General features: G+C 35.8%; 1 protein-coding gene across 2 annotated transcripts in view; it reads right to left on the minus strand.

The window, feature by feature from the left end:
- Positions 1-3,735: 3,735 nt before the first annotated feature.
- Positions 3,736-15,661, minus strand: part of LOC587456 (beta-arrestin-1) — a 48,290-nt gene continuing 36,364 nt past the window's right edge. Inside the window, exons 10-13 of one of the 2 annotated variants that reach the window (XM_011683962.2) lie at positions 14,836-14,936; positions 12,776-12,821; positions 10,707-10,784; positions 3,736-5,655 (exon numbers count right to left, since the gene is read on the minus strand). In XM_011683962.2, coding sequence (XP_011682264.1) covers positions 5,547-5,655; positions 10,707-10,784; positions 12,776-12,821; positions 14,836-14,936 — 334 coding nt within the window. In that variant the 3' untranslated portion in view covers positions 3,736-5,546. The remainder of the gene's footprint in view (positions 5,656-10,706; positions 10,785-12,775; positions 12,822-14,835; positions 14,937-15,661) is intronic. The other variant, XM_030981631.1, reaches the window with a different exon arrangement.

Raw genomic sequence — 15,661 nt, forward strand, 5'->3', positions numbered from 1 at the left:
TATACAAACTTAGTTTTAAAAGGTTTCAAAATAACCATTTCAACTGCACCAAACATATCCATCAACTCAACAGAGGTCAGTCACCATCGATAAAAACAGAGAAATCAAATCTGGTATATAATTTAACAAGGATAAAAGACAAACTGTAAGATTTTGCATTTTTCTTCCATTTTTTTGTTGGACAAATATTTTTCCATGACACATTGGCATGCAGACATAAAAAGATAATTTCATACATAACCACAAGTGAAACACGAAGAAAACTTTTCAAGAAATTAATGTAGGTTTCTAACTAACAATTCCAAATAAAAGGTTACATATTCATTTATATTCTACAAAGGAAATTAGTTTATTCATATACAATAAATTTACAAAATTTTTCATCATACATATCAATAAATTATTCCTGCCCCAAGAGTGCAGCATAGTTTAAAATCTACCGAAATAACAAGAAACCAAGATAGTGATTCTCCACATTGGTGCATTATGGCTGGGCCGGAGCAAAATGAGGACGAAATAGTTTTCGAACACACATTGTAAAAATACATTCTACATTGCTTCATTCAACAAATTAGGTCAAAGTCTCTCATGTATAGAACAGAAGAAATACATGGTGATTACCTCATCAAGTTGGCAATGTTATACAAGAAAGGTATTTTGATCATCAAATATTTATCTTTGTTCACAGTATAAAATGTGATTTGAATGTAATGTTTTGATTAAATAATGTCCGAGCTAATTAAGGTCAAACCCCGTATTTCTCACTCTCCAAAAGATATAAGCAAATTTCGGCATTAAGGTTTATACTGAAAGAAAGAAGAAACTTTTCCTTTTTTAGAAGTTCCAAGAAAGCCTACAGAGTCTAATATCTATTTGGGTAGCTCTAGAGAAAATGAAATAAGTTGAATCCCTGCTTTGTAATACCATTTTTTTTATTGTTGTTGTTACTATTGGATTAATAATAATAATAATAATAATAGGCATTTCTATAGCGCTGTCTATCTAGAAATTCTATTCCGAGGCGCATTTATTATTTCCCCGGCTTTAGCCTAGCTGCCATTACAGCGCTCCAGCATTTCAAGGAATTAATTTCTGCCAGGTACCCATTTAACATCACCTGGGTTGAGTGTGGCAAATGTAGATCAATGTCTTGCCAAAGGACATTAGTGCCGCGGCGGGTCTCGAACCGCGGACCTTGTGATCGACAGTCCAGCGACATATCCACTAGACCATGACACCTCTACATACAATAGTTGTTAAGAAAGAAAATGGAGGAAATTCATTATATTATCCATGAATAAGGTAACCACACCTTTCAATATGCAATGGCAGATAAAAAAAAATCCTACAAAAGACAATATCTGAAACGCATTTTTTCACTGATTTAGTTTCTTTAAATCAAGTTAATTTACATATTACAATTTTGTGCAGCAAGACGTATTTTACAAACACTGGCAAGGTGTACAAACAGATATTCAAAAGGTTCACTCCAGATTATCTTCTAGGGAAAATTACAATGAAATATCAATTCAGAAATCAATATCTTCACACTGTTACATGTTATATGGGGGCGATTCCAGCATAATGCAAATGACATTCTGAACAGCTTTTGATATTTTAGACAATTTTAAACAAAATTATGAGTCCTAAAGCATATTTCAGTCAATAATTCTGTTACATACGACTTTCAGTCACACACATATAGCAAATTTCGCAGTATTCCACTGAATAGTTGAAGAGAAAATTGATTGCTTTTCAAGTTATCGCGACTACAAGATATTTTCTGGTATTGTTAAACACTTCATGACCCCGTCACCATAGATCTCTTACACCCAAAAGCTAATCACTTGCATCCTTGCATGCTCGTACAAACTCGATCCAAGCTAAGTATCTGTTCACTATTTCACAAGTTATCCTGATCGATGAAAAGTGGGACGGACGGACAGAGAGACGAGCAGACAACATTCAGTGGTTGACATGATCTTGTACGGCACACTTCTTTAGAGTGCATGAGGAGCCAACTCTGCAAACAGCCCCACCCATAACAATATATAGGACCATCATTACACTACACAGATGTTCGAAAGTCAAATAAAATATCATATTTTTAGGAAATAAAGAAAAAGGAAAGCACCATAAAAGAATAGAAGATGTCTAACATGTGATTTTAAAATATAACTGGGTTTGCTGGACGAACAAGGTGGTCTCAATTCTTAAGAAAAGCACCTGATGTGTAAAAACAACCTGGTTTTCGTTGATTAGAAGAAAAAAAGACAATTACAACAGGAAATAGTGAAACAAAAATTGAACTTATGTACACTGTATGTATCTATTCCACATTGCACAAGATGTCATGTAATAGCTTACATATATTTCAATACAATATACATCAATCACCATTATACATGTACCAAAGACATGTACCAAAGACATATACCAAAGCTATCAACTGTACTAGATGCTTAAGCTGACATACAAAAGGACCTCCTCTCATCAAAAGGGCAGTTAGAATAAAATATCTAGAAGCTATTTTAAGAAGGCATGTCTTCATGAAGTTCATGCAACATAAATACAACTCGACCTGATGGATGCAAAGACCTGATGGACATAATTAAGTCAAAGGGACTGATCTACTTAACAAATATACACTGTAGATATCTTCCATTCTCACATACTACACTACACCTGGAAAAGAGCAGTCTTAACATCACCGACACATTCATGAACATAAATTACTTTTTAAAGCGTCCTTGTTTTGGTCACTGTAGTTTTCAACTCCTACTCATAAGGAATTATGAAATAAATATAATCATAATTGGATTGTAAAAGCACAGAATGACATGGAAATTTCTCTAGAATTGATGTCATAAAATTTCACTGATAAAACATGGGTTGTCATACAATACATCCCCTATACTCTCTCTCTTGACACAAGATTTCTCTTCAGAAAGCAATCCATACAAGCTTTAAATGAAAACCTTTTAGAGAGGCAGCCAAATAATCAGGGAAAGGACAAATCTTTTGTTTCCAATGACAGTATAGAGACAGCAGTAAATACAGAGTGGACCTCAAACTGTTTCAAAACAATAATAAAACTGGAATTTCATCAATTATGACCTTTGAATTTAATCAGACTCTTTTCCTATGGTGATACATACTTTCACCAAGTTAGAAGTTCATTCCTCAAATAGCTCTTGAGATATCATGATAAGAAAGAAAGTGGGACGGACGGACGGACATAGGGGAAAACCATCCTAACATAAATGCCTGTCGCACCACCTTTGGTGGGCGGAAGCATAAAGGTTTAATCTCCAAGTTAAACACATAATGTGGGGATGCATCCTGTGCAAAACATACCCTACTGATATCCCCGAAGTTTCCCTTGTACAGAAAATCGTTTTTGTTAAATGCTAGATATATTGTTCATTGCGGATGTAGTATCAAAAATAATATCGCTAGTGATATTCCAGCCGGCCCTCACCGAGCCAGCGGCCCGTTGATTGGTTGAGCACCCGTGTGCTTCGGCCAATAGGCCCTGTTCATTATTGTTCTAATTATTATTCAAATTATTTGACCGACGGTCCACCCGTAGAGTATAAAACATGCTTGCTTACAATATTTATCACCTGACGAAGTGTTGCAGCAGTGCACGAAACGTTGTGATCTTTTTAAATCCCTTGTTGACCATACATTGTGAGACGAACAAATATCACTAGCGATATTATTTCCGATACATTTTTTTTTTAGTTTGACAATATTGGTGTTGTTGCAATACAGTTGCATTTACATAATTTCATGTGGAATAAACTTAACAGTACTTGAAATAAACATTGTTAGCCTAACAAGGGTACCCATCTCTGCATATTTAAAATGCTTTTTAACAAACTGAAACATAAAATGTGACTACCCGTGACTTCGCATAGAGAGAGAGAGAGAGAGCATTATATGCCATGAGTATATTTCAATATACAAAGGATTTGGTCACTTGGCTACACTGCTAAGTTCTATTCTAACAGAGAATTGAGCTCCACGGTACCAACATTCTGTCACGCGATGAACAGCAACAAAAATGGGGTTGGTCAGCTTAAAAAATAACCACAATGAAAATCAATATTCACTTCATATACATTTGTATAGGTAACATGATCATTCCATTCAACACATAATTATATACAGAGATGCACAAGATATATATCAAGCAAGAAATATAAAATATAGTCACAAAAGCTATTATTCTCCGACATTTAAAGTACTTCAGATGTTATAATCACATCTCAAGTGAAGTCAAGGTACAGCCAAAGATAGCTACAAATTTCGACATGAACTATCCTAAATCATTAGAACGTTTCAATCTATCAAACAGAACTCAGCCTTTTTTCAGTAAATTACCCATACCATCTCAACATATTTATCATGATTTTACAGTAGAACAGAATTCATAACAATCCAAACAAATGAGGATACGGGAGTTTTTGCTAGAGTCAAGTGACCTCATTCAATTTCTTTTACAATAAAGCCTGCTTTAAAGATTCCCACAAACCTTGAAATACATGTATACATGTACCTCCATATAATGAACATAGACCATAATTTATACTCCTTAAAACAAGAAATTACAAGAAAGTCAGACACTACGACATGAAGCATGGTAACGGAAATGAGACATTTTTGCCCATCATAAAATATAGAGAAGATCTACTTCCAGGCTTTACATTTGTATTTACAGTTCTTTATGATCATGATTGTGATTGTAAGGTATCCAGTCAAGAAATATATTACAAGGAATTGATTAAAGAAAAAAAGGTGTTTAACCAGTCAATTCTTCTTTCAGCAAATGAAGTGTTGAATATGTGAGGTAAAAAAAAACAGAAAAAAAATGATACATGTGGATTCAAACCTGTGCAAAACCATGACTTCAAGTTTCAAGGAGTATTGAATATTTTTCATGTGGGAAAAAATATCGGGAGGGGGGAGGGGTGGAGTCTTCACACCCATCACATTCACACAATAAACCAATGTCTGCGTGATTGACATTCTGCCCCAATTTCAAACAATAAAGACAAAGCCTTCCCATTTTTATTATATACTTTGATCACAAAGTATGGTAAGAGAAGGTGACCTAGCTAGCACAGCCTAGCTTCATCCCATATTTCAAAAGTTAAAAAGTATAACAAAATAGTTGCATTGCAACGTTGACAATTTCAATAAATACAGTATTAAAGATGAACCGTTTTGCAAATACAATGCATGTGCGTAGGAAACAGCAGAGGAGGAAATATGATGTGATGAGAGTGTGTTTGTAACACATCAAGCGCTAACTTGGACAGTAGTTCCCTTCCACACGCTGGCTGCAGGACAGACACAAGATTTGCGTTTTTTTTTTAGTGAAGGTAAACCTCTGGGCCCTTAACCATAAAACCTTACTGAGCTAGCTGTTGACGAGCTTAGGCTATAGTACACAGTTGACAACTGGGCTTGGTATGGTTTTATGAATATGAGCCCTGGTTCCTGAATCAGGCAATGCTGATTTGGAGATGCTAGTCCACTCAAGCCTCTGTTCCTTCACCCTCTGTGCCTTTGAGTCGGAGTCTGGCGAAATCCTCAAATATCAAATCATCATCCTCGTCCTCAAGCTTCTGCTGGTTGTCACTACCACTGAAAGGTCAAAGATCAAAGGTCAAAATATATAAAAAGTTCAAATATTTCTTCATGTATAATCAGATATTATGGATATCTTCTGATGCATGTCAATTTCTTCATGCAATAGACAGGTTTTCTAACATATTGAAACAAATGTTGTTCTTGACAACCTAAAAGCTGAAAGCCGACATAGCAACAAGTAATGCATGTAGACTGGATTCAAAGTATTGTAGTTCATTCATTATTAGCAGGTTATTGGAATAAATGGTCTCTAGGTCCCGAGGGAGAAAACATCCATACAATAGTAAACCAGTCTACTGTCATCTGCAAAGAATCAGAAGGTCATTCAATCACATTCATTAGGGACTTTTAGATTTACACGACGAGAGCGTGGTGGACTGCCGCGTGTGACATTGTGTTAAGGCACTGGGCCATGCCTGGCAGTGCCTTAAAAGGACGTCACATTACCTTAAAAGGATGTCACACGTGGCAGTCCACGTTCTTGTCGTGTAAATCTAAAAGTCCCTACTGATCCCTTCAGTACAACGGCTGGCGCTTGACAATGTATTGTATAAAAAAAAAGTTTGGCCTAAATAAAGCTACATGAAGTTGTTCTTCCTTCACCATAAACAAGTATAGGTTTGTGTACATTGTTCCTATGAAGGATATTCAAAGTCAATTTTAACGATGAAATCAAAGAAAGAAACCCCAAAGCATTGCTCAGATATATGGTAGGTAACCATGGTGTTCTTTTTAAACCAGGACCTAGGTGTATATATGCTTCACATTTCATATCTTACAACATATACTGTAACTCAGCGAAAGGTATACTCGTAGTACCTTTGTTGCATCGAGTTGCCATTCCTTTAAACGTAACAAAGAGTGGGGTTTTTTCCTGATCATTTCAATTAAATTTATGCACTAATGTTCTGGAAGCCTGTCCTGAAATCTTCACCAAATCTAGCTATAAGATTTTACCCTCGAAGCTATTCAGACAAACTAACTTGTGGAAGGTTGTCAGTCTGACTGTATCTGTTGAGTTTAGCCCCCAGAACCCACCCCCTCCCCCCAAAAAAGACCTCTAAGTATGGTTGATTTCATCCCATTGAGCCCATGTACAAACTTTGTCGATAAAAAACATTATGCCTTGACATTACAAAAACGCAAACAATTAAACAAACAAATTCCGTCAGGATTGAGTGTCAGACAGTCCCTACGAATTGGGGCCAACCCCCCCCCCTTTAGCTCCATTAACCAAATATTCTTAGAAGGTAGTCAGAGCTTTCACTGTACATAACAAAAATATACAAACCAACATAATTATCTATCGGGAATGGGTGTAATACTTCCCTGAAAGATTTTAAAAACCCAAAGTGCCCTTAAACCAAGTTTTGCTACCCCCAAAATGGTCCTGATATATTGGAAAGAAAAGGCTTCTTTAATTTCATTCTGACCTTAATATCTCTGAAGTGTTTGATGTGAGTCAGTTAAAATTCACACAGTGCAATATTGGGTTTCATCATTTCTTGAGGTGCAATTTGGTGTAAAGTGATAACTTCATTAAAAAGTTTTTAGATTATAAAATTGTTGTATTGCTTTCTCAGAAGTAGCATGAACATATTAACAGGATTATGTTAACACTCCCATTGACCCACCAGTTTCACAAGACATAATAGAGGATTATGTAAGTTATTTGCGTAATTAACATATTATGAATCATAAGTTTCGACATGGCAGTCTAGCCAAGATACCTACCAAGCTCCTCTACTATATGTATGTCTTGTAAAACAGATGCAGGCACTGCAGAGTTCAATGGAAGTGCTTACATAATCCAGTCAATACTTTTGAGAAAGCACTAGAATTTTTACATTTTAAGAACTTGTTAATGAAATGATTATTTGACACCAAATTACGAAACAAAACAAAAAAAATACAACTTTATCAACAGGAACACTTGTAGAAAGTCATAGGTCACCCAATGGAAACACATGGCTTAAAATGCCAAATACATAACAACATTTCACAACATAGTATTACAGACTTGACCAAAAAATGTGTTAGGCAAACTGACACTGACAGACAGATACAAGGCAATGACAGGCAGTCACAACACTTTAGGGAAGGGGGTGGGGGTGTGGGGGAGGGCATTTACCCACAATCAGCTTAATGCATACAAATCTATGGAGAGATTTTGTTTTCCTTTCTTGATATAAATTTGGTGTAAAAATTGACATGGAGTATGACCTATTGATATGGAGAAAAAAAAGCATACCCCCCCCCCTTTTTTTTTTTAAATGTTTTTCTTCAGACTGAGCATGTTCTGTCAAGGAATCAAGAAATAAACCCCTTAACTTTAAAAATTACACATGACGACAACTGTAGGGTATTTTCTTGTTGTTTTTTTCTTTTTCAGAGGATAATGCACCATTACATCATTAACTAAAACTTACAGAAGGGCTTTACAACATTTAACAAGTTGGCCATTGATTATTAATCTCATTAGGAAAAACAATCTCTATAACATTTTACAAACCTGCTAACCTTCAGTAGCAAATAATAGCAATCTCTCAAAGGGAATTGGGAATACAGCATGTTTTCTATATGCTTTCACACAGACATTTTCTTTTAAAACTAGAGCAATTCCAAAATTCATAAAATCAGTTTGAAGCCCCTAGTTAGGCATCATTACCACCAAATATGACTGATTAGTAGCTATGAATATGAATGAAGTCTGAAATATGAATAATCAAACTAAATCTAAAAAATCATGTAACACGTAACCGTACTGTGTATCAAGGGAAAATTAAGAATGTGGAAAATATGAGTAGGTTTATTGAATGAATGTAGAAAAAGATGAAATAGGCAAAGACCAAAACATTTATCAAATCTGTGAAGATAGATCCACTGCACAGCAATCTCAAGTGATAATCTATCAGTGTAAACATGAACACACTGTAAAACTTTCAAAATTAAACTTGGATAAGTAATATTGTAAGAAATCATTCATTCATGCAAATAGTGCTAAATATGATATACATATATACAAAGGACTTTATTACATGTAGATATATGTAGAGGGTATACATGTATGTTATATGACCGTAATTTCGAGACGATAGAATGATTTATTAACATATTGAAATGTTATGCCTACTTCTTAAACAAAGGTTGTTTATGACAACCTGAAAGCTGTCCAGAGGTTTACCCAAAATATCAACAAGTAATGTATGAAGATTCAATTCCAAGTATTGTAGTTCATTCATGTCGCATTTGCAGGCCAAAAAAATGAAAAGGTTAAATTCCAACGGCATTAGAAAGATAATACTGATTTAGAACTTCCCTAAAAAAGGAGGGGCTCGAAAATGTCTTCAAGTGGGAAAATAATGACTATTAGTTGTCAAATTGACTTAGGAGCTATAGAGCCAATCAGTAATAGTCTTGATTTTCAGACCATTGTACCGAATGGTCATACGTTTTATGCTGTGAAAAGATTCAATCAGTTTAATTTTGGCCATCACAAGAAGTGGGTAATTGATGTACATGTAGACAAATGCTCATGTACCCTTTACAGCTCATTTTATATATGTTATTACCAAACAAGAAAAAAAGCCAGTCAGTCACTCAATAGTGTCTGACAGTGACGTCTAGCAAGTAAACGGGTTTCCTTGCATAATTTGAATATTAGGACACTGCTAACGTTTAAATTTCACATATAGGACATACATGAAATATTCATAATTCCTGCAAAGTTCTACAGAATTTGAGGTTGGCTGCAAAAGGGACATAATACCTTTAATACATCAATGATGTCTCTAAGCGCTTTACAGATATATCATTACCCCTGTCATTGGATTCAGGCTTGCCCCGCACACAAGGTATGCACATTCTCCACTCTCTGGGAAGCATTCCAGCCAGGCGTCATTTTACAAACGCTCACAATGCTGAGCAAACTACATTAACTTTCGCATACTACCGGGTACACCTGGGGGGAGAGTGGTAAATATAGATTAACGTCTTGCTATTAAAGGGACGTTAGTGTTGGGCTGGGATTTGAACCCTATACCTTGTGATCTGCAATTGGGTGACTTATCCACTAGACCACAACACCTCTACATATAGAGAGATGAGAGTTTAAAGTAAGATTGAGAAAAAAGAAAAATCATAAGCAAATCACTCATAAAAGGGAAGGTACTTACTACAACAAGAGAAACTTACTACGTGTACATTCAATCTTTAATAAAAATAACGGGAGGCTTTATTAAGTACGATATTGAATAGATTGGAATTATGAAGAAAATACAGAGAGTTCAGAGAAAGAAAATTAGAGATTGAAATAGTTTCAATACAATGGGAAGGTGAATTTGATCGTAAGAAATACAGTGTACGAGCATTACGCATCTTAAGCAAATGATTAACATACCTTAATACATTTAGATAATCTCTACCTTACAGACTACCACTTTTGTTAGAAAGGTTCATTTCACAGCTTCATAATATTCAAGAAAAAATCTTCCTAAATTTGAATGATATAAGATTCCAGAATGCAGAAGATGATGATCTAAAGGGTCGGTTCTCACTGTTAGCATATACCCAGGATCAACTGACATAGACTATTTTGACAAATTTGTAGTTTTAATAAAATAGTTGTTAAAAGGGAAACAACTGTAAACACTGAAAATGATTGAAAAATTATAGTACAAGAAGAAGAAGAAGAGAGAGAGAGAGAGAGAGAGAGAGAGAGAGAGAGATACTGAACATAGAATTACCTATATTTATAAATTTTTCTGCATCATTTGATTATTAAATTCATCTCCAATATTATTTCTATACAAAGATTACAAATAAATATCTCTCTTGCCATTTAAAGTATTCTTTAAATTTAAATCAAAAATCATAAAAAATGACCCAAATTGCCATTTTTTAATGCCAGAAAAGTAACCTCAGACCCACTCAGAAGTGAAAAATAAAAACCACAAAACCATGCAACTAAGTATGAAATGTATGAAATATACATTGTGTGTTTGTTTCATGCAGCATGCTCTGAAACTAAAGAGGGCGCAATATACCTGCCCTCGTTTGTAGCAGTTAGACATTGTGTTCTGGCAACGCAGTAGTTGTCAGACCGTCCATTTGGATCATTATTCCTTTAAGCACGACACAAGAGGAGGCAGGAAATGGTGGTGGGTATGGAGGAGGGGGGGGGGGGGGGGAGAAGCGGAGGGGAGGAGGGCAGGGGTGGCAAAAGAAATTAAGAAGCATTGGTGGGAAAAAATAACAGCCAAGGTTAAGGGTTAATATGACGATATACAACAGTATGAGGCACCTGCTCATATATGAAGATATTATCTAAAACATTGTGTTAAAAACATTACTATAGAAATGATGGTGATTCTAAAGTGATTAAACAAATTGTAATGGGCGACAGAAATTAATGAGAGCTATAAGGGCACACACAAAATGATTTCCAAACTTCACAAAGGAGCCCCGCTTGTGATTGCATGATTGAGAATGCACCTCTTCACCCTATTAAATAGATCCTTACTAATTTTCACTCTCTGACCTAAGCTCAATCAATTGTCTATCCATGTTAATCTGGAACGTGCTTCTCATATTTCATACATCACTTTTAAAATTTGACCCCTGGAGTCATTTCACCATATAATCTCCCCCTCCCAAATAGTTGACCCACAAATGCAACTTTTTCTACAAAATATTTCCTTTAGAATTACATCATGTATTTCTTTGTTTCTTTAGATTATTCTACATCTTAAATGATCATTCGTGTATAAAGGAAAATCTATTTCATGTCCGAATATTGTGCCATAGATACAGGGGAGGATGTTACCCCACCAAACGATTGATGATAAATGAATGTGAAAGAAGAGAGAGAGGGAGAGAGAGAAAGAAAGAAAGAGAGAGAGAGAGAAAGAAAGAGAGAGAGAAAGAAAGAAAGAGAGAAAGAAAAAGAGAGAGAGAAAGAGAGAGAAAAAGAGAAAGGAAGACAACAGGAAAGGAAGATGATCATGACAACCCACTCAATGATTTCTTTGTTTCCATTTTCATATACCGATTAATACCCGCCCCCCCCCCCCCCCCCACCCTATTAACACCAGTCCTCCCTAGCTTAGTGTTTGATCCATGCTACTCCACAGTTCAAAGGTTAGAGAATAGTTTTTTCCAGTTCCAACAAGCTGTATTTTTAAAAAAACACTGTCTAAACACTCGACCGAAACAGACTCCCTCTCAAATACCGAGCAAGATTTCATGTCCTGTATGTAAGAACACTTTTCTACTGACCTCTACGGCCGCATGTTACACAGAGGCATACCTGCCAACCTGAGACAAGAGAAATTAGGAGTAAATTTTTCTGGATGGACTACTAGGTCGCGAACCACCGAAGGATTGGGGTAGTAGCCCGTAGATTGGGGGGGGAACTGACGATCACGTTCGGGCTGCACTGTGTATATCTTCTATGAGCGCGAGCGCGGATGTTGGCGTGATCTGGTTATCAGTGCTGTGTTATGCTTTAGTCTTATACATACATACATACATATTGGTATTTATTGAGCGCCTTTACATGAACATGCTCAAGTCGCTTTACATTTCGAAATACAAACATAATAGTTATATACTCTCCAAGTGCATTACACTCTAAAAAATAAAAAAAATAAAAAATAAATAAAAAATAAATTTTTTTTTTTTTTTTTTTTTTAAAAATCGGAGTTTTGAGGCATGCATTCGGAATTCGGAGTTGGTATGAAAAATGCGGAGGAACTCCGCCTAAATCGGGGTGGTTGGCAGGTATGCAGAGGTACATGTAAGACGACCTGTCTTTGGACCAGATTTTACTCGCCACGTTGTACAATTACCACATAGCACACTTAGGAAATACAAAAAGACTATTTAGGAAGTACCGCATACCAGAGGAATATGGTTAGGATACATCTATATAGCTACATGCAGGAATCAATCTGGAATGACAACAAACATTATCATTAAATATAAACATGTGGTTTTAGTAGAAAATTATTTGTTCTAAAGTCTACTAAATATGCATTTATATATGTGTGGTGTGTGTATACAGGTATATCATTTAAAAAAAATCAATACCGGTAGATAAAAATTGGGAACTTACTTTGCATCAAAATTGATAAGATTTGTGTCAACTGGAACCTCATTTGCTGTAAAGGGAAACAAAACGAAAAAAACATTACTTTGGTTACTATGAAATATGAGTACATTCTTAGTTTAAAAATTTGTCAAGACTTGGAGACAGCATAATTTTTTAGATGATATTCAGGAATAAATGCTTTGCCTCAACAAGAATTATCAACAGACTGTATTACAATATCAATAATTTCAAATGTCGCATGAATGAGGATATACAGTGTAATAATTTTGATATATTGAAAATAAGAAATGCATAAAAGCAGACAGTCACAATAACAAGGAAATATAAGGATATCTTCCTTACAAATAATATAGGCATATTCCATTGGATCAAAATCAAAATCTCAATGGTGACGATGGGTTTGTTTTGACCCAACTGCTAAGAAAGGCTGTGAAAGAATTCTCATGGGAAAGCAACCAGAGGACTGCGCGTAATTCCTTTAAAGGAAACTAGTGCATTGACCTGGTTTCAAACCCACGATCTCATGGTTACAAGACCACTGCTCTATTACTGAGCCATCACCACTCCATGTTACCTGACAAGCCAAAGGCGGCACAAATCATTAATAATGATCTTATTAACTAATGTTGCTAACAAGTCCTCTTAACATAGCGTCAAATCAATCGCAGAGCATTTAAGGGATAATGAACTAAAATGAGTTCAAAATGGTAAAGGAGCTAGAATAACGTTGAACAACTACATCAATTTCTCAGAAGAGAAATCAATCTCGATACAATGGTAGCACATTTCTTCTTGCCTAATTTAAACACCATAATCCTGGATGGTAAAATTGTACAGGTCCCATTATACCGAGGATCTGTATATAATGTGCTAAACATAACACCCAGCAACAGCACTTTGGATATGCTTAATAACAGTTGTTTGATTGACTGCAGAGTCAGAAATTATTTTTCATTCTTCTTTAATATTACAAGGATTCTGATCTTTATATCTAGCGGGTCTATCATTCCTGGATGAAGATATGTGCAAACGTGACATCTGTATAATTGCATTGGATAGCTTGCAACTAGCTGGAAGCTACCTGGGGTGGCATGATGGCTCAGTGGTAGAGCAGTGGTCTCATGACCAGGAGGTCACAGGTTCAAAACCAAGTCAATGCGCTTGTGCATTAATCCTTGTTACCAAGTCCCTCAAAGAAGACTTAAAGCCATGGGTCCCCTGGTTGCATGTACATGCTTTCTTAGCAGTCAGGTAAAACAATCATCGATCATCACCTGGTAAGTGTAAACAACTTTCCACATATCATCTATTGACAGAGGATGCAATAATGAGGAGATTGAATTGAATTGTGCAGGGTCTAGATCAGATTCACTTGAAATACATGTAAGCCTTGGCCACACAGGGCCATGCACCTCTCTGCATCTCTGCAGTCTTAAAAGGACTTTGCAGGAAATCCCTGCATCCGATGCAAGAGGGTCAGTACATGTAAGGCCACCTAGAGCAAGCACACAACTGCATGACCCTGATATCAGACGTGAGCTCTGCATTTGGCTGTGAGTTTAGATGAACGCAGGCAAAACATGCAGCCATTGCAGTTATTTTTAGCACTGTGGTTATTGGTCGCTGCATGGTGTAGGGCATGTCAAGGCCCCGTCTTATAAAGAGTTGAGATTGATCCGATTCAAATGCAAGTTTGCAGTCTCTGATCTACATAGTTGCAATTGATATAAATAACGAATAAGTGGCAATTAATCGTAAACTGTTTATGAGACGGGCCAAAAACACACTCAGCCTGCATGGAGATCGCACCATGCACCGATGGAGAGACACAGTTCCATGTTATCAGAACCAGTGGCTTAGTGCACAGCTGACAACCAGTTCTATTATGGAGGAATTATTCCCATTTATAGCCTTCAAACTAGCACCATGAACACTAGATTTCACTCTCTATCTGTAATTTACTGCGTAAAAAGTTTATAAAATAGATTGTATTCCTAAAGTTGCCTTGAGGGATTCCTAAATGTTGCTGTGAAAGGTTGGCAGGTATGCTGTATGGTACTTACTCTCTTTGTTAGTGTTGGGGCTAGGGGCAGGAACAGGTGCTGGTTCTTCTTCAACGGGTTTAGGATGGGTCATAGTGAATGGTAGCTCCACCGATAAGTCCCTGAAAATATAGATTCAACAACAACATTTTCAAAATCCAAAGTCTTCACAGACAGAAACATTAAAATATAATATATAATATAATATTACATTCATAAAGTGCCTTTTCATTGGTTACAAAGCGCATAAACAAGAAATATTTACCGTAGAAACAAACAAAGAAAGAGAACATTATCATACTAAGCTTTATACATTAATTACAAACTTAGAGGAATTTAGAAAAGAAGTGTTTTGAGACATGCCTTGAACATTATGAGAGTAAGGCAATTCTTTAGTACAGGGGCTAAGAATGTTCAGGTTTTTAACTGAAAAAGCTCTATCAAGAGAGAGTGGTTATGACAAACTACCAAAGCCAATGATTGCACCAACATAAATACTCTTAGAACTTTCAATTGTATGTATTACAACCTAGAGCCTTTGTCGTTGTGTAAAAATAGCATGTGTCTCAATTATAAACCCCAATGACTCAAGAACTTAACCCATGTACACATTTTAAATCAAAACATTCAATCAAATAAAGTCAAACAGTAACTTAAAGTACATTCTATTCATTTTCCAATTACATAAAACGGGCCATTCTAATATAATTCCAAGTAAGCATGCAGATACTATGATGAAAAGAACTTGGTTAATGCTACGCTATACTTTGATCTGCTTAAAAGGGATCAGTCTTGATGTTATAGATTGCTGCCTTACAACATATTCTAATATTATAAATCCTGCTAG

This window comes from Strongylocentrotus purpuratus, unplaced genomic scaffold (genome assembly GCF_000002235.5).
Source record: "Strongylocentrotus purpuratus isolate Spur 01 unplaced genomic scaffold, Spur_5.0 spur5_scaffold_12, whole genome shotgun sequence".
In the NCBI taxonomy this organism is placed as follows: Eukaryota; Metazoa; Echinodermata; class Echinoidea; order Camarodonta; family Strongylocentrotidae; genus Strongylocentrotus; species Strongylocentrotus purpuratus.